General features: G+C 40.6%; 2 protein-coding genes and 1 long non-coding RNA gene across 6 annotated transcripts in view; 1 reads left to right on the top strand and 2 right to left on the bottom strand.

Annotated features, from left to right (window-relative positions):
* Positions 1-8,814: 8,814 nt before the first annotated feature.
* Positions 8,815-24,831, bottom strand: part of CCDC88C (coiled-coil and HOOK domain protein 88C) — a 96,425-nt gene continuing 80,408 nt past the window's right edge. Inside the window, exons 21-31 of one of the 4 annotated variants that reach the window (XM_085061543.1) lie at positions 24,210-24,353; positions 22,657-22,843; positions 22,278-22,423; positions 20,965-21,054; positions 19,942-20,183; positions 15,828-16,010; positions 15,384-15,467; positions 14,551-14,619; positions 13,460-13,761; positions 12,325-12,540; positions 8,815-11,103 (exon numbers count right to left, since the gene is read on the bottom strand). In XM_085061543.1, coding sequence (XP_084917669.1) covers positions 10,090-11,103; positions 12,325-12,540; positions 13,460-13,761; positions 14,551-14,619; positions 15,384-15,467; positions 15,828-16,010; positions 19,942-20,183; positions 20,965-21,054; positions 22,278-22,423; positions 22,657-22,843; positions 24,210-24,353 — 2,677 coding nt within the window. In that variant the 3' untranslated portion in view covers positions 8,815-10,089. The remainder of the gene's footprint in view (positions 11,104-12,324; positions 12,541-13,459; positions 13,762-14,550; positions 14,620-15,383; positions 15,468-15,827; positions 16,011-19,941; positions 20,184-20,964; positions 21,055-22,277; positions 22,424-22,656; positions 22,844-24,209; positions 24,354-24,831) is intronic. The other 3 variants (XM_085061544.1, XM_085061545.1, XM_085061546.1) reach the window with 3 other exon arrangements.
* LOC146436040 (uncharacterized) overlaps positions 12,417-24,831 on the top strand; it is a 95,407-nt gene continuing 82,992 nt past the window's right edge. The window contains exon 1 of the mRNA XM_085063789.1: positions 12,417-12,589. Coding sequence (XP_084919915.1) covers positions 12,417-12,589 — 173 coding nt within the window. The remainder of the gene's footprint in view (positions 12,590-24,831) is intronic.
* Positions 18,294-19,935, bottom strand: LOC146436042 (uncharacterized). The gene is made up of 2 exons (XR_014852491.1): positions 18,977-19,935; positions 18,294-18,900 (listed from the first exon to the last, which is right to left on the bottom strand). It is a non-coding gene; the product is annotated as an uncharacterized LOC146436042 (long non-coding RNA).

Genomic DNA, 24,831 nt, shown 5'->3' with positions numbered 1-24,831 from the left:
ACACACAGATGTTGCCTCATGCAGGCATATTGAAAAGTATACAGAGTATTAGTGTTATTAATATAATTTACAGTAAGTTGTTTCTAGAGTTCTCTGAGATCAGACCATTACATCCAAACACAGCAGAAGGTGACCTCTGCACAAGGAAGCATCTTTTCTGACTGTGAAAGAGCAAGGGCTGGGGGGGGGGGGGAGGCGGTTCCTTCCTCTCCTGTCTACACAGCCAGACAGACTGAGGCATGAACAGATCAAAGGGCTTGTCCAAGATCATTCAGGAAGAGTGTAGCAGATGAAAAATCTGACCTCCTGCTAACTCACACCACTACCCCTATTCCCACAGGAGTGAAAGCTGCACTGTGGGATATGTATGAAATTGTCTGTCACTAACTGAAGCACACTATTCTTAAAACCACAGATAGATACAAATTACACCTCTGAAGCTGAGAACAAAAGCTGTTACCAGCTCAGGCTCTAAACTGGTGTGTAAGTCACCTGATGCAGTGCTCTGCCGTGCTGCTGTAGGGACACCAGGGGCACTGCATGGTCAGAACAGCCCCTAACCAGAGCTCCCTTCTGCTCACTGCAATGGGCAACAGTGCTCCAAGGACAGCCAGACACAGTGAGTCTGGAAACAGGAATCTTGGGCAGAGAACTCCAAGATATGTTCTCCATTTCCAGCCTGGTGGAAAGCAGAATGACATAAGCACATAAACAAAATAGAAAAAATAAAACAAACCAAAACAGGGAGAAGACACAAGATAATTTAGAAAACTTGGAAATACTCCAGGAGTACTCATGGTTAACATCAGAAACATCATCAAAAATAACTCCTCATTCCAAACACAGGCAAAGGGCTCTTCAGGTACAACAAGCTACCAGATGGCAGAGCCCTTCCTCTGCCAGGGCCTTTGGCAGATCAGAGATCTAAATTTATCTGCAGGGTTAAGAAACCTCTCTGAGTTTCTGAGGAGGGATGAAGCAGAAAAAATAGGAAATGCTTGAACATGGTCATAAAAGGCTGCAACAAGCAGAGAACAGTCCTTTGCAGGCTCACCGTGCTGCTTGGAGGATATCAGATGTCAGACAGCATACCTGGCTGAACAGGCAAGGCACAGGCTCCTGGGAGCACAGCCAGAGGCTGAACACCCTCTGCAATATTAAGAAATATGAATGGTTGGTGTCAAATTTATTAGGACTACTTGGAATACTCCCTCTTCTGATTCTTTTTCGTTGTTGTTGGTTTGTTTGTGGTTTAATTTTTTTTCTGTACTCATTTAGTCCTTATTATTTATTTTTATATACATATTTAAGAATACATGTATCAAGAAAATCACCCAGAGCAGTACCTTTCAGGAAGTCAAATAAAACATTTGTTCCAATACCTCTTAATCCACAGTTATGTACCCTTGGATATTGTAATTCTTTTATTAAAGAATTTATAAAAGATGATATTAAGAAAATGAAGTGTAGTAACTCTCTTTGTAGAATGTGCACTATTCTTCAGTAAAAAGCAACAGGGCATTATATCACACTATTTGCCTTCCCTGAGAGACTGCCAAAGGCAGAGATCATGTGGTATCCAGTTCTTATTGGTGGGTGCAGGGAAAGCATTCTACCTTCTGCAGGGTCCAGGCTGCAGGTGGTTTACAAGCCCTGAGAAGACCCACAGTGATTGCCCTTTGGGTGCTGGGGAAAGCAGAGTTACTGGCAGAAGTAACACTGTGGGCAGTATCTCTTTCCTAGTTCCCACCTTGGCTACAGCTGTCTTATGCTGAAATGTGTATATGCTCAAAGATGTGTTACCCAGATGGTGGATACAGGTGGCCAGAATATCCAGAAAGCACAGGCAGAGCCTTGGTCACCAGACACAATACAGGTCTATCAGAGTGGGCTAAAAAGCAGCACTTGACCCATGTAGCTGGTAAATTACATCTTGCAAGTGGAACAGAAACAGTGGCTTCAACAAACCTCTCTCTCAGAAAATTACAGAGCAAAATAAACTCCAGAAAAGTCCTTTTTTCATTCAGACATTCTTTTTTGCTTGTCTCAGCATGCAGATGCTGTAAAGCAGGTCACTAAAATAATGGGATTTAGTGGCTTGGGCCACCTGCCCTCATTGCTTCCAAGGGGGCAGAGCCATGTGTTGCCACCTCCATCACACACACTCAGCAACTGCATGTTGGGCCATATTTTAAACTCTCAAAATGAAAATAAATAACTTTTTTTTTGTAGCCTTTTATCTCCATGAATTATACAGTAGTTATTAAAGCTGACAAATAGCTATTACTCGGTGCAAGTAGCAATTCTAGCTTTTTGCTCACTTTGGTCAAATCATTTAAATGCGTGTGATGATTAAGTAACTCTATTGAATGGAACTGCTCCTGACTTGCTTATGCCAAAACCAGAAGCAGCAAGATTCAAAAGAATGGAGCTAAACAGGTCTTATAATGTCACAGATGCCAAGGAAATGCAGCAGGAAGGAGGGCATCTAGACCATCTCCTTACCCACTGAGGAAACCTTTCTCAATATCAATCATTCAAATGTTTGAGGATTAATCATGCTGGCCCTCTTAGATTTTTGCAGATTAAGCAATCCCACTTTTCCAGCATTCTCTGTAGATCATGTTTTCGAGGCCTCTGTTCACCAACACAGGTCTTATTTCCAGTCATCAGCATCCCTCTTTGAGCATATTCCAGCAAAGGCCCTTCCTGGCAGTGTTGGCTCTATTTGATTCCAAGTACCTGATCTATGCTTTGCCTATGAGGGACAACTTTCCTATGAAATTTGATTTAAATCCTTCCAAGCACCCTTTTTGGTGAGGAAAAGAGGAAAACAAGGAAGTTCTCTCTTTTGCAGTGACAGGCCACAGAAAGTCCCTGCTGGGCCAGCTCTTACATGGCCCCAAGGGGTGGCCATACAACACAAAGCTTCTCTTGTTTCAGAAGTTTCAGTGCAGCCAGGCATCTTGCTTTATCTAGCTGTTCTCCTATTTTCTCTTGCTTCTGCTCTTGTCCCTGTCTGCACTGCACTGTGTGTTATTTTGAATCTTTTCCACAGGTTAGAAGGGCAAGAGGTTGTTCACAAGAATGTGTGACCAGCAGAAAATTCTCTCTGTCCTCACTATGTTAGTGTTTTCCAAGCTCTTTCAAATTTTAAATTCAAAAGCACTCAAGATTTCCACTTTTTGACCACCTCAGCACAGGTAGGAACCTGGAAGGGCAGCAAGGACTCAGTAAGCTAGATAGGTACAGCAAGCCATCCCCACAGGGTTGGGCTTTTTTGCCAGATAACATATGCCTCCCTAGTTCCTTCCTGAGGCAGGGAACAGGTCTCATTTACACTGAAAATGCAATTTAACAATCTTTTTCACCTAGATGGCAAATATCCAATACACGGACTTTGTTTTGCACACTAGAAATGGGCTACATGGGGCTGAGCTTGGCAACCTGGTAATACTGTATGGTGGCTACATGTGGATTACCAGTCGTCATCTGCAGAGGATTAAGGACCTGTAAAGGATCAGTCCTAGAATGCCCTGTGGCACAGCTCTAAGCACCCAGTTCTTCGCTTTCCTAGAAAGGCAGAAAGGCCTCACTCTTACAGAAAGAGTGAAGAGTGAGGTGATAGGAGCTCTGCCTGTTTCTGTTCACAATACTGAACAACACAAACGTGGACATAAAGGAAGTGAACAATGTAGGAATTTCTAAGACCAGACTATCAAAATGAATAAAACGTTTTTCCAAAATCTCAGCATCAAGGGCAGTGAAACTACTGGTAGTCATTGCAGCAACTCCAGAGTCCAGGCTAAAATATCTCTGCTCCTGCTATAGAAGAGACTCAATGAATTCTTTCCCCAGTTATTATGCCCTAGAGACACTGGGACCTTGCAACTGCAGGTTGTGTGAAGGACCCTGGATGATTGTGCATGTGTTGGTACAATATAAAGGAATGCATGAACTTCCATTCAGCTATGGAAAAGAAGGTTGGTCACAGGAAAGTGGAGCTCATCAAGAGGGACAGCCATGTGGATTTGATGTCCTTTGCTGCTCCTCTTCCCCCTATTAGCATGGATTTGGGAATTTAAGTTTGAGAAGAACTGTAGTCATAAGATAGTCCATACACCAGTGCCCCAATGTAGTGGGGAAGATGGGGCCTAAATGCCCTTGAACCAATACTTCAAGGATAAAATAGTCCCTGATCTTCTGTCAAAGTATGAATATTCATAGTTCCTCAGATAATGGTGTTTGCCATAAAACATTGCTGCAGATATCGTGCTAGAAACAATAGACAGGGGTCACCGACCTCACTTTTTGCTTTCCCTCTCATGCTCAGTTTTAAATTCCCTTCTAATTATATTCTCCTTTTCCAGATAAACACTGTTAAACAGATATAACCTGAGATTTAAACACGTGAAGGGAATGTTAGTAACAAAATTTCATGTGGATGAAATTTGACACGATAAAGTCTTGTTGGTATGTTTTCATTCATTTGCCTGATTACATAAGAAGAGAACAAGCACGTGTTCATATAGGGCAGGGTGGGAATTCAGGGTCTGCCAACTGGGACTCTGTTACCATTGATATGGCTGGTTAAATAAACAAGGAAAAGGATCTGTGTTCACAGAAGCTAAATGTGGGTAATAGAACTGGGTTTCAGGAATTCCAAGTTTTTTCAATTAAAGAAGCCAAAATAAGCAAGGAAGGAAATTCTAAAACAATGAAAATTATGTGGAAACTTGTATTGTTAAAAATACTGAAGACTAAATAGAAAAAATATTGCCTTAATATGCAAAAAGTGATACAGACCTTCTTAAATGCATGTATCATCCTATGAGTATTTTGAAGTGCTAGCTAATTGCCACAGAAAATAAAGATAATACTCTGGGATGAAGAACAGAAAGATGTCTAGTGCTGGAATGGAGAAGTCACAAAGCAAGGAAAGTTGCTGGAGGCAAACTGGGGTTGACCAGACGGTGGTAGCTGGTTGTACTAACTGGGCTGTAGGACAGGATCGACCAAGAAGGCTCCTTCAAACATTTAGTGCAAAGAATGTTCTACCACCACATCATGTAGTACTTGTTGGAAGGAGTAGTTTTGAGAGCATACCAACATTAAAAATATACTGTTCCCCATCAAACATACATAACCCTCCTCCTTCAAGCCACACCAATAGCTTAATTTTTCCCTTCCTAAGCACTCCCCTTCAGCATGAGTTTCAGATCACACCATAGGGTGTCACTCACTGCGGAGGGAGCTGGGCTGCTTTTGAGGTTTTCCCTCGTGCAATAGAGCTTTTCACACGCTGGTGCCAGTGCTCAGATTTGCTGCTCCTTTTCATTCTGGTATGCAACACACACATCACATACTTTGGCATGGCCTTACCATCAGAGCTACATAATCCCCAGTTATGATAATATTTGGTTAAAAATGTTCAAGTATTTTAACTAGAGCTGATTAGAACATCTGGGAATGATGAGCTGACAGTTTCCATGGCATTCTGTGTTCTGTTTTGGACATGTTTTACATTCGTTCCTAGTTTCTGAGGAATAACTACTTTCATCCTCCTGTTCTCAGGAAAACCCCAGTTTTGCTTCCCTACCATTACATCCTAATTCCCCCTTCCCAATAGAGTGGGGGGGTTACATAGGGTTACATTCTAACCCCCCCCAATAACCCCAACAGTCAATAAATTAACTGTCTCTTCCATGGTTCAGCTGAGATAAGGACAAGTACTCTTCCACTGGGGCCCCTTACCCATCCATGTTATTTTTTAATGGGATTCTTCACAATCCTCCAAATCTGAACAAACCTCAACTTTCTGTCACACTTCACCAACTCACATTTCTCTTTTAAGGACACAGGTCAGCCTTTTAAGGACATTCCCATTTGAGAAGCTATTGAACAGCAGCTATTTTCTACTGTTCTCTTCATACTTTTGAAAAAATCCCCATAACTGGAAAAACACAAAAAGTTTTACAAAACTTGCCATAGCTTCTCCCAGGAACCTTAAACTCCTGTCAGTACGCTCTTAAATAATAATTTTTTTCACCCTTTTCCAGCTGACGCTGTTCTCTCTTAGTTCATATGGCACCCTCTAGCACCAGCTTTCAAGAGAGACCTTCATGGCCCAGTCTAATTCTCCAATCTAGCAGCCCTTCACAACAATAACTTCATTTGTTATTTCTAGTAACTGAATTGTTTCACTCTGTTACCTCAGCTTAATTCTGCCTGGTACTGGCAATTTGTAAAATTATTTGCAAATTTTCCACCTTGTCTTGAACATTTCCAGTGCTGCTGGGATCTGATATTCCATGATTCTGGTGGGCAGAGAAGCAATTTTTAGGATAAACTTTTTTGGTGAAATCTGCCACAGCCGATTCCACATTTCACTGCCCCCTTCATCTAAAAATGCAGAACCACAATTCAAACGCTCTCTGGACAGCTGGGTTCATATTTAACCAGAAAAAAGTGTTGCTCTGTACATAAATTCGACATCCAGACTGTAATCCTTTCACATGAACTAACAATTTTTGGATGAATTTATTCCATGTTCTGTCTTAAAAGTCATTTGCCTGTGGCTGAGCTAGGATGTCCCCAAATGTCTGGACAATCAGAAATAATTTCCGACCACACACTGATGCACAGTTTTCCTACGCTAAGCACTAGTTATTTCTACGATGTCCTCAACACTTAGAACTTCCCTTATTATAGAAAAGAGAAGAAAAATCTATTTTTTTTCAAATTCTTGTGGCGTTTCTAGATTCTGAACTCAATTAACTGAAATCAGAAAAGGTCTGCTCACTTCACAATCAGGTGCCAAATTTGAGGAAGAGCTGGAGTATCTAATAGACAAAAGGTTTCCACGACACGGCATCTCTGTTAAGCACCTCAGATTTCTTGTTAGGATGTTCTCTGTCACTGCAGAGCACGCAACCCCGTGGCAGCGATTCCCACAGCAGTGATTTATTTTACCTCAAACACACACCGTCATTTGCTCCCTTTTGTCAAACAGCTTCACGGCCTTCAGAGTTTAAGCACAATAGAGGGTGCGGTGTTGGCTTTCTTGGAAAACTGCTGGCAACTTGGCTGCCTCCTCAGGATGGGATGTCCCTCAAAAATCCGTCCTTTAATAGAAAACTCCATCTAGAGAATTAAAGAGCCACGGAACGGCCTGAAGCGTTGAATGCAGAACCATTCGCAGCACTACTTAGCACATAATTAGCAACCTTCAGAGCACAGCCTTCCTCCTGTCAGGAAAGATCAGCATCCCGCAGCCCTTTGCCGAGCAGAGCTGGGAAAAGCCAGCGTGCCGGAGCCTGGGGCTCCTAGAGATCCCTTTTCCCGGTGTCCAACAGGCAGGCGGAGGCAGCTGGGGGCTCAGCCAGCTCGCTGTGCTCCCCCTGCCCACAGGCTGTGCAAATTGAAACAGCTGCTATGTCATCTTCACTTCTTGGAAGCCATGAAGAAAGGGTCTGGCAACTCTGCGCCATCGTCCTCCCTCACAGGAGTCTCTCTCCGAGCAGTTCCCGCCACCTCACACAAGCTGGCGCCTCACGGCACCTCCACCTGCACAAAACTGGGATTTGCCGATTTGTGTCTCTCTAAACACAACTGCCCTGTCCCCCTCAGGCCCCCAGACGCCTGTTTTCCGCTCCCGATGGCTCTGGGCACCTCACGAACACAAATCCCCGCGGCCCGGGAGCTGCAGGCCTTAGGCCTTGTCCCGCCCGGCGCGCTCCTCACCGCTGGCGCAGCACACCGCTGGCCGCTGCACGGCCCGGGAGACACCGCGTCTGTCACGGAGGAACTGGCAGCAGTTAATGAACTGAGCAGACTGCAGAATAACTGCATCTCCCCCGACAGGGCAGGCTCCTATAACAAACTTTCCTAAACATTCCCAGAAAGGCATGAGGGCCACAGCATTGTGTGCTTCAACAGCTGTTCCATGGTATAACCTCCATATTTAGAATTACCCCACACCTGAATGGCACTACGTGTGTATTCAGTACCTTGTTATTCAAATTCAGTAGAACTGAGAAGGTAAATTACTCGGAAACTGACAACTAAGGCGTGCCACTGGGCACATATTTATAGCAAAAGCAGATCTACAGTAACTTAACCAGTCACAGATCACTCCCTCAGCAGTCCAGCCTTCACATGCCCTCCAAAAAAGGAGCTGAAACAAGGGAGAAACACCAGTCTTGAACCTTCAGTCGTCTGGCAAAGAATCCATTTTGAGATAAAATTTCTGGAAGAATTTCAGTTTACTAAGAACACTCAGTATGTTCTAAAATTGCCATATAGTATACATAATTTTAAATTTCTTGCAAAACTCTAGTTTGTAATTAAAATAGTATAGAAGGCAAAAAGTTTGGGGTTTTTTGCCATTCTCTCCAAGTTGAGAGATGAATAATTTCTCACTTTTATAAGGCATCCTAAGAGTTAACTACAAAACAGACTATACAAGATACAAGCTTGGTCAAAACTGACAGCATGTTTGGCCTTGTCTGAAGTGGTCAGAGAAGCATAAAAATCTAATGGTCCACTTATAGAGTGAATAGTCCAATTATGAAGTGTAAGTCACTTATTCTGCATGTTCAACCCTCCTGAAGTCTTCTGTAAGGTAAGAAGGTTACAATTAAACAAAAATACTTCTGGTACACCTTTTGTAGTATAAAAACAAATACAGCTTTACCACACAGACATGCAAATTAAGGCTTACAAAGAGCTGTTGCAGACAGACCTCCAGCACTGTGAATCACATTTTGTCGGGGGGGGGGGATTTTCCCAAGGACAAAAAGTACAACATCAATCTATTTTATTTTAATCTTTATTATAAACAATTTTGTAGTTTTCAGAATGGGATTGCTACATATTAGATAACAAAAACATCATAAAATGTATCAGTTTTAACTTTTACTAAATTAAATCAGAACCAGCAAAACAAGTATTTTTTAAGGATTTAGTCTATTGCAAGAAAAACAGCTTTACAAACATGGAATTAAAGATACACATTTGATCATATATACATAAGCAGCTGATGACACTCTGGACAGAAACATACAAGGAACTTATTTGCACATAAATAGATTTTTAAAAGTATATTTCTTTCACATGTGTACAAAATTATTTTGCTTTCTATGCTGAGAAAATTTAATGGAGACAGACAAGGATTTCTAAGAGACAAAATCCCACATACCACTTAGATGTGGGCTGTCATGCACACAAGGATGTAATAATACAATTTTACACAGCATTCTTATACAGTACTTGAGCTTCTTATATACATACTTACAAGACGCTTTTGTACACGAGATGCCACCTTTGTAATTGAAATGGCATCTCCCCTGAAAGGCTGCATTAGTTCCAGTGTTTGTATAAAAGATAAAACAAGTTTCAAAAGGCAGCACCACTCTGCTTGCAGAGTCAAGGATCCACTGAGCTGCAGCTATAGTGAAGGCAGTGGGGTAATTATGCTGGCTTCTGTGTTTACACAGTCTCAGTGGGAAAGGTTCAGATGTGACCCCTGAAGTCTACACAATGTAAGATGTGGCTGTGGCTAGAAAAATAGATTTTACCAGATCCATGGCTAAAGCCACACACTTTTGCTCTTCAGATTTATCTCTGCGCTACCTAAGCATTTGGTTCTGTCTTTAGGGAAGAAGTTTGGCTTTTATATTTGACTTTTTCAGTATGGTTATTTACCAATCATGGGGCTGGGTTTAGCACACACATGACCTGTGAAACTTTTCTTTAATGCATGCAAAAAGAGTGCACAGTGCAGCAATGACAGAGGACCCTGCTAAGGTTCTGCTGCACTGGGCAATGCTCAAACCTGTGAGAATCAGGTGCCAAGTTTGCTGTGAGATTAGGTCAGGCTTCCACTTTCTTTTAGGCACAACAGTGTCTGAACAAGGACTGGGGTTTGCCTCTTTGCTTCCCTTAATCACACTTTGTCCTGCTAGAAAACAGTACCCAGAGAACACTCAGACCAGCATGCAGGTGATGCCTTTTAAGACCTGACAGTGTCTAGATAAATGCTACCTGGACATCAGCCATAGCAAACACACATATAGCTGCACCTGTGGGTTACACACAGCCATACTCATACCAAACTGTCTGCTGATCCCCTTGCGGGTCAGGAGACCCAGGAGTGCTGTTGGAGCTGCTTCCTCTCACGGGCTCCTCTACAGCCCCAGAGCTGCTTTCTAACAGCTTGCCCTGGCACTTGGTAAGTAGGGCATCACCCTGGCCTTGCCCTAGGGAAGTATTTCCCTCAGTGCTGCTGGAAACAGCTCTGGCAGGGGCCACTGTGGCCACCTCTTCAGTACGAGGTGATGACTTGGGTTTGACTTTTGAGGGAGTGTGAGATGCAGATGAGTAGTGTTGCCCAGAATTTACATGCTCTTGCTGCTGGACATTCAGACTGCTGGTGGATGCAGTGGGTGAGGCAGAGAACTGATGGAAGGAGAGTGGCCTCTCATCTTTTGGTGGGACCAGGGAAAGGCGCCTCGCATCAAGCTGCCGACAGCGGGCATCCACACCTTGCACAGAGCCTGCTACCTTGGCAGACTGTGGCCTCTCTCTTAAGGTTACCTGGGAGCTCTTTGGCACAGAAGCCCTGGTGGTCTGACTGACAGCATCCTTGCCCCCATGCAGCTCTGCTCCTGGCTTCTGAGGGCTCTCCTGCCTGTAGGCCTCTGGGCCAGTGGCTCTGAGGAGGTCTGCAGAGGCTAAGCTAAATGCCCTGCTCAGTGATGTGCTCCTCCTGCTCACAGTTCCCGGCTGCTGAGGCTGTGCCATCTGCCGCATCCCGCTGGCAGGCTGGTGCTGTGGTGTGTGAGGAAGCTTAAGGGACCCTTGGGGGTTTGCCAGGGCATCAGGTTCAACTTGTCTAAGGTTTGGCTTCATGTAATTTTCAGGCTTAGCTGTTCTTCCTTCTTCGCTGGCGACGGCCATCTTCACAGTTGGAGCAACAAGACTAGTGGGCATCTTAGCAGCCTCCTTTCTGGATGGCTGAACCAGCACGCTCCCAATAGTTGAAGACTCATTTGCTTTCCTAAAGTAATCGCTGAGCAAGTCATCTCTGTTAGTGGAGGTGTCCTGGTGTGAGAAAATATGCACATCACATTAATGACAACACATTTTGTTTAAAGAATCATGCAGAACTCTGTGTTCACGCAATCTTCCTCCCCACTTAATTTAAGACAAACACAACCAGAGATTTTATATCATGGGGAACAGATGAGGTGAATGTTTAAAATGGGTATAAATCCAACTCAAGGAATAATGTGCTCATCATAATTAGATTGTGACAGCCTTGTTTGCCAGGTTAATTGTCATGTTTTTAAAAGCTTCATTTCAGTTGCAACCTGGACAGCAGCTCTTTTGTTTCCTTTCACACCAGCCACTGTCACTGTAACATCAATATCATATTAATGACATTAGCATTATCAGCAGATATCAATGAGGTCTGTCATCCTCCAGAATACAGTTCATCTGGATAACTCTCTACTGTAACTTCAGGAACATAACAGAAGACAATATCTTGGGGAGACATGCTAGCATTATAAAAAGTTTCATTCCTTCTCAATTTATTCCCTTCACCTCTCACAGTCAATATACTATATATGTTAAAAGCTGCATGTACAATAAAATGAAATGTACAAAATAATTATTACATAAATGGAGAGATGATTGCTTGCCCACAAGAAACTTGCACATTTCAAGTCAGACAATTAACCTGGCAGTAAAAGAAAATATACAATGAATATTTCATGGGGATGGTCCATGCAATCAAAAAATGGCAATGTTTGATCAGCTGCCATTGTACTATTAGTAAAAGGCATGCTCAGAGCAGTTAAGGGACATGCTGTCTTCACAAAAAAACGTGCTGAACAAGCTCATGAAATTTACTTCTTTATTCTTCTCTAGGGAGCATGTTTAAAGCTTAATATACTTATTTCACTAGTGTTCAAAATATTTCTTTCAGTTAAAAAACTCATTTTCCATAAGCAAACACCATCAATGGTAATAGTGCAGTGTGAAAATTTCTAAGCTCAACTAAGTGTTAAAGCATTAGGGTTATTTTTAACTTTATTTAAACAGCTGTTACGCACATTAACATTACAGAATGACGAGTCCTTCGAAAACACGCATGTGTACGAACAAGCACTGCAAATACTTTATGAGCAATTAATGTAAGTGATCTGGCAGCCTTTAAAATAACAACTAGGAGTTACACTATGCTTCTATAGGTATTAATGCTAGCAAAAGCTGTTGTAAGTCAGGAGCTGTTGTCTTCATAATAAGAACAATGGATACCCTGGGGATATAGAATGAAGCAGATCTCCTATTTCCCCTGCCTGTTCTGTGCCTCACGCTGTCAGGACATGAAAGACTGAGGACCGATTCGAATGACTGTGAATGTTCCTGACGAATGGAAGGACATGGGGAGTAGCAAGAGGGAAACAGTGCATCAGCTTCTAATAGAAATTGGTGCAATGAAATCATTTCACTCTCATTTAAACTGCGCCGATGCTGAAAAGGAACAGGATGACAGAAAGAATGAAAATGGAGACATGGTCAGGTAGTTAGAGACATACACAAAAATAATAATTTTAAACATCTCTAAAAGCTAAGAATTCTACTTAGGATAACAAGGGAGTAGGAGGTATAGTTAAACATTGCTCTGAAAATTCAAGGACCAGAATTTACTGATGCCATGAAATGGCACAGCTCTGCTGATTTCAATACTTTTACCAAGGCATGAATGAAACAGAAATGTCTGTTCACTTACACTATCAATTAATTGTTTTTAAGATATTAACCTGTTCAATAGTGCACTGCCTCACTATTGTACAGCATGCCTGACCAGTGAAAGAACAAATGCCATTTTGAAAACAAACACTTAGTTCCTGAAAAAAGCACTTCAATGAGCAACATATTCTTGCAGTCATTGAACCAACAGGGCAGTGCCAGTCAACACATAAACATGCAGCATGGTAAAAGTATCAAAAATTTCCTTCTGCAAGAATAAGAGTCGTTTTCAAATGCACTAATATTTTCAGATTAAAAGAGGGTTTTAACAACTGCATATTTTGCACTTCAATTAAAAACTATTCCAGGTTTCATTCCTAATTATACATTTAGCAGCTGGAAAGTACACAGAAAACTTACCAGTTTATACATAAAAATACCTGGAGCTGAGAACTGATGATAAAATACAAAACCTTGACCACAACCAACTGCTAGCAAAAAGCTCCAGCAGGCCAATACACAGTACTTTTAGTGAATTATCTGACTTTTCATAGCTGATGCACCAAAATAAATTAGCAGAGCACTATGTGAAAGCTAATCTTGCCTTAGTTATTGAAACTGTTTCATTCATTATCTTCCTGAATCAGCTTTGAACAGTTTTTTCCCATCTGAAATGGGCTATCTAGCTCTATTTACTTACGCTTGGTAGAGACAGCCTGTTGCTCTCTTCTAAGAACTCTTCCAAAGTTACCATCTCACTGCCAGGTGAGGCAGACCGCTGCCTGCCTGTGTAAGACTGAGATGGATTGCTTTTCTGAGGTATATCACAGGACACCGAACCATTCCGCTGGGAGGAGGACTCATGCCTGCTGCTAGGGTTTAAGTAGGCAGCAGCAGAGTGAAGGGAATAGGTGTCTCGGAGCAAGGCTGGTGCCTCTCTGCTTAGCACCATATCTTCACTGCTGAGGCTCTCAGTTCTACCATGGATATGGTCTAAGGAACCTGAGGAGAAGCATAAATACCATTAATGACATCAGTCTGACATCATTTCAGTAAATTGCACACTCAGGTAGGAACTTTATCATCCGGGGCCATTTCCATACAGACTGGGTGGCATTTTTTACCTTACTTTTTTCTCCTACAGGACTCAAAGCAATCAGAATTTTTAAAAATCAGGACTAGTAAAAGTCTTACAGCGCCTCAGACAAGCACAACTACTTCACCAAAGAATAAGAACAGCAGTGGAGGTTAATAAGCCTTATATTAATAAGATAATACTGGTGTGCCTCTTTACAACCTATGTGTCACTAAAAGATCTCCCAGTCTTGGCTGTGTGATCTGAGAGCTAGAACCTGACAGAGGAAAAACAGAAAGCAGATTTTTCCACAGTGTCAGGTCTCTTGGTATCCTTCAAGGATGCACAGCTTCAGCAAAAGCAGATCTCCAGAGCACATGGATTCCATACACAAGCTGTGTACATTTAAGAACCACAGAGACCTCTTGTTATAAAGACTGTAAGAGCAGCCTGATATTTCCCACAATATAATGCCAGTCAGACTGAAGCAAAACTCAACTGCCTGCCTTAAAAGCCACCCCTTGCCAGAATCACTCTTAGGAAAGTACTTCTTGCCAGCAGTTTTGATTCCCAAGACAGCCATGTCCAGATTGCATAATCATTACCATTTCAAAACAACAGTCTTCAAAATTAATTGGGAAGGAAAATGGCATTTTACACACAGTTTCACAGAATTTCACTTCCTGTTTGTCACAACTCAGCTGTAAAAGCTTTACCTTTCAAATTGAGAGGTGAACTATTGCTGGAAGCGTTCCTACTGCTCTCTAAACTGTTTGGCCTGGACACTGAAAAACACAAATCAAGCATTGAACAAACAGATCTTAAGTTCCTCTGATTCTCTAAAACACTTGGCTACAGTCTCTCTTCTGAAAATAGGACCTGTGCAACTAAGTCCCTTTAAAAGCATTAACAACATAATACACACAGGATGCCAAAATCTGGACAGAGTAGAAACCATTTTAATTTTTAAAGTTGTTTAGAATCCATCTTGTTTATCTCATTTTTCGCACCAAGAAATAGGTTCTGGGTTTTGTTTTTACAGTAACTAGAAAGTAATGCAGGTACTGAAAAAGCTCAACAATAAGTTGCTGTCTCTTTCTCAGTTTTCTTTGGAAGGAGCTGGTAGCCAGCTTGCAAATTAAGTCTTCCACAAATTTCTAAGCAGGCAGTGCTGCTGCTTCAACAGTGCTCCCACTGTGCATCCGCAAGCCCCACACTGAATGTTTCTTACTGGTGATTCACTCCCTTAAGGAAGGAATTAAACATTCTCCAGAAAAATCAGCAACAAATCTGTAGGACATGCATTAAAAGGTCTGTTGGTGAGGGAAGGCAACTTGCCTCAACGTCAGCATTGTTTTGAAAATTCATTTTGGCAAAACATCCATTAAAAGCTTGAACAGAAAACCAGATGCAGTTAGAATCGCATTCCCAAAATGGTCCTGCATTACTACACCTCCTTCTACAATGTTAATTTAACTAAAATAGTCCAGGACAGTTCACATGGATGTAATGAAACAAGTCTTAATGCAGATGTTTAGAGCACTCGTACATGCTACAGGCTTACTGTGCTGTCTGGTGCTCGCAAACTCCACCTCTGGGGACTGTTCACATAGATTATCTTCTGAATTATAGCCTGGAAAAGAACATAAAATTTAAAAGGCCAACTGAACACAGAAAGGTTAATCCTTCAGGTCTGTCTTCAATGCATGCTAGCAGTGTAGAAGACTGAGGTGATCAAGAGGGTTTTACAGAGACACCTTAACACTGGGCAGGGAACCACTGAAGGGCTGACACTCAACTGTGGTCTGTCAAGTTGATGACATTACAAGAGTGAGTAAACCCTGTATCAGATCATTTAAACCATTAAGGAGATAAAGTAGGAGTGAAAACACTAGTGCTCCAATTTTATACTTGAATGCCACTAGCAGCCTTGCAGGAACCATGAATCAGCCTGCCTGGCACTGCCAGCTTCTGTATCAAATTCAGCACACACCTTTTGGCCTGCTCTGGAGCCGGGTGATGGGGGTGGAAGTGTGCAGGTGAATAGCTGAGGCTGAGTAAGTCCTGGGACCCATTTCCACACAGCTGGGTTTTGTTGCAGAGTCTGCTGAGATTTCAACATTATCATTACTGCCTCTGTGATGGGAATTCCTTTTTTGCTTTAGGTCCATTAGCACTGGTGGGGAGAAAGGTAAATGAATAAGACTCAATGAAAAGAATAGCATTAAGGGATTTGTATTTATCTGCCCATACAAACATGACAAGCAGGCACAAAGAAACTGCACAACAGAGGCGCTAGTTTGGCAAGCTTTTCCATAAACAGTGCAGTAATGGATAGGAAATTTCTGCCACCAGCTTGTCAATCATGTGTGCTCTCTGTAAAGTGTGGGAGTGACAAGGGCTGCTTAGTGCCGGTGGGAGGGTTGATATTATACATGCAACAATTACTGTGAAAGGAGGAAGAAAAGGAGCAAAGACATGAATCCAGAAAAGATAAGTGAGGTGTGAAATTCCCATAACATTATTCCTTGTAGGTGCATTTTATAAGAACTTACTTCAGTAATAAAATAGAATAAGGAAAGAGTGACAGTAGTCATGCTCTTACTCAAAGAAAAATAATGCTGATTTGAAAATTATCTATCATGATCCATGTACTAAGCTAACTGCTTTCAGGTTTAGATCTTTGCCGTGGGTAAGAGCTCAGTCTTTACAAGGTTGAAACTCTGCTCTTATGATGTCCTGGTGCAACGATTTTTAAGTGGAGTTCCTGGGATCTTAGCAGTAGAACAACAAAAACTGTCTGGTAGAATATTACTTAGATAAGAATCTGAAAAATTCTTTTTTAGTGATGAAGCAGGTTAATTAATTTCTTGTAATGTGAATGCAATGCTTTAAGGCACACATAGAACAAAATTTAAAGAATTTACTACGGAAAACACTTAATGAGATGCAAGATTCTAGAGTTTTATGTATTTCTATGGAATACTTGATTAAGTAATAGAAAGTAAATGTAGAAAATGCAGCAGAGTGCAGCAGTCAAAATAAACAGCTTGCAGAGACAATGGACAGACAGTTCAAAGCATGGAGCAGCTGCGAAGTTATACTAGAGAAAGGGATCAAGGTGCTGTCATCTTAGGTGGCCCCAGAAGCTGACTTCATTCAGGAATAATGTCTTCTCCCAAGGTCTGAGTGGGCTTCACAACACAGGGCCAGCACTTGCTCTCAGAACTGAAGCTTATGCCATGCCTGCAGGGGCAATTATTGGCTAAAGCTTCACACGCAAGTCTGTGTTTCTAATTGACTTTTAGATGCACTTAACACCTTCCATGATGCCAAAAATATTAATTGCCCTGGAAACAAACAGTCTCTACAAATCCCAAAATAGACAGCAACAGGCTGTTCGATCAGAGTCACTGGTTGTGACACTGAGGCATACTTCTCAGAGTGAGGAGGGAAACGAGATCTTTTGGCCTCTCTGCTGAGCTGCCCATGCTGCATCTGATTCTCTAACAGGGTGGGGAAGGGACCTGCACATTCACTTCAAAAGCCACCAGGTCATGACTATTAGGCAACAAGAATTCTGGGCAATGGATTAATGAAGGTTATTCCCAGTCTCAAGAGAACAAATCTACATTCTTCTTCCAAAAAATCTGTTGAAACTGAAGCAGAAGAAACCAAAATGTCAGCCCAATTCAAGATGAATTTTCATGGTTGGAAGTATAAAACCTTGCTAAATATCAGGTTTGAATGCAAGCATCAAGACACTTGGCTGAGAATAATTTTACCAGTAACTTCCACTCCATATTCAAAGCTAGACTATTTAAAAGCAGAAAAAGATGCTAAAAAACCTGCCTTTTAAAATCATTTAGTAGCACAGACTATTGGAAAAATCTCTGGAGTTTGAGACTGTATTTGTATTTTAGTAAGACTACAACACTGTAGAAAGCAGAGCAATGGCAAATCAGTTCAACACTTTAGCTGACACAATGCAAGTACATGATTGCAAGGAAATATTGAAGCAAATAGCAACTTCACTTACTTACAACATGCACCACAGCCAATATACATACGCAAACTGTATGCCATGAGGTCCCCTAAAGTGTGCTGCATTGAAGAAATGATCCACAGTGTGCAACAGTGATTCATCTTCTACAGGAAAACTTAAGTCCATGTTCACTAATCTTTGCTTGTATTTAGAGTATTGTATAGACATGCTGAGTGTTTCTATCAATGTGCATGTTCTTTAATGGCATGTGGGATTTTTTTTTTTTTTTTTTAATATTTGTCAGAAATAAACGAAGATAAATGCTACAGAGAAGGTGTTAGAAAACTCCCAGTTCCGGGAAAGAAAGAGTTTCATTAGGAGAGGATGGGATGTCGGAAGAAGACCAGAACCGGAGCCGATTAGAGAAAGACTGATGACTCGATGGAGACTTAGGAGACTTTTCTTTATCCTTGCTTTTGCTTCTCAAAAAGGCAATCTTTTTGCGCTGTGCAGCTAAATTGTTATCACCCAGGTATCCCAAAAAGAAGAAGAAAAAAAAAGTAAAAAAAAGAAGCCTTATAAACAAAACTTAAAATGTCTTAACACAGATTAAAGACTACACAACCAGGAAAAACAAAAAAGGCTAAACAATGACTAACACCTGTAATGGAGGACTGATGAATGCATAGCTAAACATAGCTAATCTGATTCAGGTTAAGGCATAGATTAACACATACACACAATATTTAAGCAAATCCACTAAGAAATTACTGTTAGATCTTCCAAAATATTTTTGCTTTATAATATAAAATTAAATAGGTGTACATGTTACCCCGTGATAACACTCAGATTTCCTAGATGTCCTATAGGCTTTAGTACTGATGATCTGCATCTCAACATAAGTGTCTTTCACATAATATTAGAATGAATGAAGCCTCAGAGACTTTCTTTTATCTCTGGCACTCTAAAAGGGCCTTGTTCTGTGGAAACCCAAGCCCAGCTTCCCATGTTGAACCTTGGATGCATGTTAAACACTTAACATCTCCTGGAATCCTATGGATAAGCTTATTCTACAAAACATCTGTTTTTACTTTAAATGAATAAATTACCTCAAAGAATTAGAACAGAGAAAGGGTTTTACCCAATCAAAAGGAAACCTTCAGACAGATAAGATACTTGCAGTAGTTTATAATAAGAGTTCTACTTTTCTCAGCTGCTCCCCTTCTGTTTCCCCCATCTCACAGTGGGAAGACAGGAATTATTATTCAAGTATTAATTTCAAAATTGTTTCTTGAAAAATATTCCTGGAGTACAATCATCTGCATATACAAGCTGACAGAATGATCTCAATACAATAAACAAAGCTTCAGACATATATATATTACCTTTAATAAGGATGAAGAGCATTTATTTTGAGGAACTTCCCTTTAAATTTCCCATAACTAGGAACACTTGATTTACTGTATAAACTAACTAAACAGAAAATCATTACATCTTCCTTATGTATGCCTTAGTGTTAAAAAAAAAATACATGAAGAAATTCCTAGTTTAATTCTAAATCGAAAGATGGTATCATCCTCCAAAATCACCAGGTTACAATAAATCGGTTATTTACAATAAAGGGGTTATTTGCTCTGCACGTGCACCACCTACTGGCAGTGGCTGTCAGCCAGCTCATGCCCCTCAGAGAGCAGCCGCTGCTGAACCACATGCTTGTCCATGATCCAGCTTTAAACTGCTTGGCTGCAAAACCCCAGGAAATGAAGCATTTGAAACAACTTATTCAGTAACATGCAATACATCTGGGCAAAACAAGAAATTTTATACAGATGCTGAAGGGAGAAGTAGTAGATAAAAGGGAGAAAGCAAACTAAAACCAAACCAAACCTGTTACCTTCTAGAGTTTACTCAAATTTCTAGTTTAGGGTTTTAAGCATACTGAAACTTTCATTGTACTAAAAAAAAAAAAAAAACAATAAAAACCCATCAAAGCAAAAACACCTTCCCCCAAAACAAGCAAACAAAAAGACAAAATATAATGTAATTGAGCATTAACATATCCTATATATTAAATCTTTAAAAAAAAATTTCAGCTCATGAATTTAGGCTGGGCATTCCTTACCTTTGTTTGAAGAACCCCCAGGGTTCTCTCTCTCTTCCACAGGACTTGACCCTTGAGAGGTACTATCCTGAGCCTCATGTTGATGTTTCAATTTTTGGGAGGCAGATGGAGAGTTCACCATCTCTGGGGATGCAGAATGCCATGTGGGGCTTTCTGCTGCTGGTTTCAACCGCTCCCTTGGAGTCTCCTTCTTTGGCTTGATTAATTTGACTAAGGCTCTGGCTCCAATCCAGGGGTTTTTCCTGATAAAGCAGGTTTTGTGAATGGAATTCAGAAAATGCTACAAGAAATACTACCCAAAGAAGTTTACAGCTGTGCTAAAGCCATCAAGCCATCCTACATTCTTATTTGTTTACTGTCATGAATTGGCTCAAAAAAATGCAGCATGAATTTCACAGCACTTGAGATCCATTTCTCTACTGAAGTCAAAATTACTTTTACAGAAATATTTCTTCAGCATGAGAAATGTGAGAAAGACAACTGTTCCCTCTGCTAGAAATCTAAGCTACACATATGGACCCACATAAGACATTCCTACAGTGTGAAAAACTCCACTACAGGAACAGACTGAGTAGGAAATAAACGAAAGCTGCTTTGAAGCCTCTCTGCTAAGGTTATCAGGCAGAAGTATGTACAGGGGAATTAACTTGGCTCATTTTTTTTTGTTTTTAATATAATTTTTAAGTCCTTTCTCTCCAACAGACTGCATATCCCTTGCCTTTGAAAAAGCAGCTCTGAAAGCTCCTAGTGCTGCTTAGTCATCATACTGGGAGCAAAGTGGCTCTTTCCCAATTACTTTGATTCAGATTTCTGCATCAATTCAGAGGGCCCCACATGAGGCCCTATGCTCTACAGGAACACAACCTGCTGCTTCAGGGAATAGCTTGCAGAGTGAGAGTGAAGAGACAAGTGAAGGTAACACCACCCTGACTTCAGATGAAGTTTCTATTATCCCCAGTTATGGAAAGCCCTTTCTCACCTGCACAGGTCTGTACAGCAGAACTGAACCCATCTGGAACTTACTTTTTTGGAGCAGGATCATAGAACTTGTACTGATCCATTATCTTCTCTTCAAGTTTTTCCTTGTGTCTCCTTAAGGCATTTAATTTATCACTGTAAGGGGGAAAAGCATATTCTGAACCATCTGTGTGAAATAAGGCATAATCAAAAAACTGAAGACCAAAAGCCACCAAGAGAGGAAATAGACTGAAATATCTTCCTACCCCAAATGTTCAGAATCCCACTGAGCTCATTCACAGTCTGTTTGGAGAGGGCAAATACAAAAGCCTACCAACTTTGCTGATGGGTGATTTTTGTGCAATAAGCATAAAAGGTGACAGAACAACAGTAGATGGTGGTGCTAGATTACTAACTAATGCAATACCTCAGGCAGAGTTAGCTTGGTGGGTGTTAAGATTTAACTGTATTTTTTACTCATTATTTTACTAACCTACACAGTGGAAGTTAGCTAATGTTATTTTCATTCAATTAGAAGGCCAAATGTACCTCCATCACAGAACTGTCAGACACCAGGATAAATATATTACAGTACATCTGAACTGTATTCAGCTAATTTCAGCAATTTCTAACACTTCAATCATATAAGCCAGTACTGCTATAAAACTTAACTGAGTAACTCCCACATCATCCTGATGTGCTTAAACTAAAATTCTTGGGATTAAGAATATTTTTCTTCCTTCTTTCATACCTATAAGAGAAATTTACTGTGGTGAAAACAGTATTCTTTGTAAATGTACAGTATCTTTAAACAGGTTATCTCACTGCAATGTGTCATCCTGTGCATGAAGGACACAGCAATGTACAATAATACCTGCATCCTTCCAAACAACACCAAAGCAGATATTTCTTGAAATGCAAATAACAAAAACAAGAGGAATATGAATATTTGCTATTATTCAAGAACCTAAATATAAAACAACTTTCGTAAGACTAAATTTTTGTTGCAACTTGGCTGTTTTCCAAAGTATTAAAACTCTTTCCAAACTTTCCAAAACTCATCTTCTTGAAAAAGTACACTGGGTTTAGCATTTCTTCTTTTCTAACTGAATTTTCGACATAGGTTCATCCTTATCTTCTGAAAAGAGCTGTGCTTTGCCAGGTGTTTCCTGAGCATCCCTTTGCAGTAAGGCAATGTGAAAACATTTTTTGTCTTCTCCCATTACAGTTATCTCCTACAGAACATCCCCTTTTCTGACAGATATCAAGTAGACCTATCATTCCACTGCCTGCTCTTCTAGTCCTGATAGATGATTTGTATTCTATATTCATTTACATTACTTTTTTAGTTTACACAGTTCAAATCTCCTTTTTCTTACATGTACTGTTTCTGTTCTTCATGATACTGCTCCTTGCTCTCCATGTTCTGCTCCAATAACATCTGATTCTGCTGGCTCAGCATCTGAATCTGACTCAGGAGATGATGGTTTTCTTCTTCCAGATTTCCTTTCAGACGGGACAGCAGCTATTAAACAAGACAAATTAATCTCTCCTCTGCATCTGGCTTCCCTGGAGTGCACCATGATCAAGATAATACAATAGCCTGGCAACCTAGGATACAAATCTATAAACTTCAAAGTATACGGGGGTGTTGTTGTATAGTTTGCCTTCTATATATAGCATGTCAAAAGCTTCAGACAATGAATATCAGCTCTCTAACCAGAGTGCAGCAGTAGCTGCCTATCTACAGCTACTCACCTCACAGTGGTTATCCAGCTTGGTCAGAGAGATATCCATGGATTGGTGCTGTTCTTTCAGCTCATCATAGCGTGCTTGCCAACGATTCAGCTCTAGCTGAGAGTTGTTCAAGGAAGTTTTCAGCTCTTTAGTGTGTGAATGCAGCCCTTCATACTCTGCCTTTAGTTGGTTGTGCAAGAAATTCACCCTAAACACAAAGAAGCCAGCAGGCTTATGAAGGACACTACACAGAAACAACCTCACATTCAAAGACCACACCATCAGTTTGCAGCTCTCATTACATCAAACATAGTTCCAAAGAGTAACTCCTAAGGACATTTTTATTCCAAACATACAATAAATTTTTTTTAAAGTAGTGATAACATTATAAAAAGTTTCAAATCTACAAAAGAACTGAAAGGAAAATACATGAAAATTAAAACTATTTCCTATTTCCTTATTAAAACTGCTACGTCCTTATTTGCTATTACAAACTTCTGAGGCACAATGTATTTAGAGCATTTATATATAAAGGCAGGTCTATTTGGCACAAATAAACTCACACATTTTTTTTTTTATCCTGATGCATGAAATACGAGTATTTAAGAGACCTGAAGTGTGAAACACTGTAGTGTTGTAAGATGATACTGAAGCATTCTTTTACACCTTTAGGTAAACCTAAAAATATCTACAAATCACAAAGGCATAACATTAAATAACTAAATAAACAGATTAAGCTCTGCATTTGCTGAGAGATAAGCCTGGCTCTCTGCCAGCTCTGCAATCAACATCATGTAACATCTTTGCCCCTGAGAAAATGAGTTAGGAACAGGAAACTTGAGAAAACCTCTTGAGAGCTCTGCACTGTTCCAAAGCATACTTGTACAACTGTAGCTCAACCTAAAATGTGGTTTTTAAATATAATTCAACCTGACATTGCTTTAACTTGATGTGGTCTTGGCCCCTTATTTGTACCAAACCGCTTCTCAAAACACCTTTGTAGTATGAACAGTGGCAAGGCTACAGGAAGGTTTTACTGCTGCAGTAGGTAAAATTTGGGTGCTGGCTCTCAAAAGGGGCTCTGTCCTGAGTTAAAAGATACCCACTGATCAAGAGTCTCTAAGACTGCTTTTTGGCAGTTTTCTCTGGGCAGCATAAAATAAACAGTGGTAACTCCTAGAGCCAAAATAATATTGTGTAAAAACCATAAGTGAGTTCTCCTTAAGGGAAAAAAAAAGGTATCATTTGGCGGGTAGGGCATTTGTAGCTCTGCCTAAAGGCAAGTGCATGGAAACAATTCATTGCAGAAAACACTTGTGAATCGAACCAACCACGTGTGGAAGCTCATTTTCTATGAGCAAAGGTCCCAGGTCTGAAGCACCAAATAACAGTATTCATTGACAGTATTCATGAAGCTGATGAGTGAGTTAGAATTACCAAATTAACAATACAGAAATGGAGAGAAAACAGCAGACAAGTTATATGAAGGTATTTCAGAGCCACAGCAATACAACTGTGTTTTGCATAGCCGACTTACAAATTATGTATATAAGAATTTAGCAAAGGAGTCATACCTGTCCAGTTCCTCCCTTAGCTTCTGATTTTCCCCAGTGGTTATTGCATTTGATCTTCTCTCTTGTTGCAAAACCTCTCTCTCTGATTTTAAAACTAATTCCAACTCTTCCAATTCTGCTTTGTGTTTCATTAAGCTGGTGTACCTGCAAAAAGAGGAATAGCATACCCTCAGCTTTCATTTAAACATTTTTCTTCCTCTGGGTTCAGATTTTTAATAGGTAATACAACAACAACCAGAAAGTGGTGGGTTTTTTTCCCCTGCTTGTTTAGTTTCATCCACATTTGTGTGGTTAAACTTCTACCAGACCTGAAGAATTCCACACTGTGCATGAAAATTCAACTTAGTATACAAGTCAGCAGAGAGGACTTGAGGGAAAAAAAAAAAAAAAGGAAAAAAATGGAAAGCATTTTTAAGCAAACTGGAACACAAACTGCCAGAATCTTACTTCAATTCCAGATTCTGGTCATTTGGTAAAAGCTTGAGATTCTGCAGAGTGAGCAGAAAGTGCACCACTAAACTGGAATTCCAATCACAAATAACTGACAGTGGCAAGTGAAAAACCTGACTAGAAAGCAGCTGCCAAAAAGCAACAAGAAAGCAGTGCAGTGAGCAAGAGTTTT

The sequence above is a fragment of the Lichenostomus cassidix genome, chromosome 5 (assembly GCF_008360975.1).
Source record: "Lichenostomus cassidix isolate B80296 chromosome 5, HeHo_3.0, whole genome shotgun sequence".
Classification (NCBI taxonomy): domain Eukaryota; kingdom Metazoa; phylum Chordata; class Aves; order Passeriformes; family Meliphagidae; genus Lichenostomus; species Lichenostomus cassidix.
Note: the sequence above shows the minus strand (reverse complement) of the source record. Positions and strands in the feature narration are given on the sequence as shown.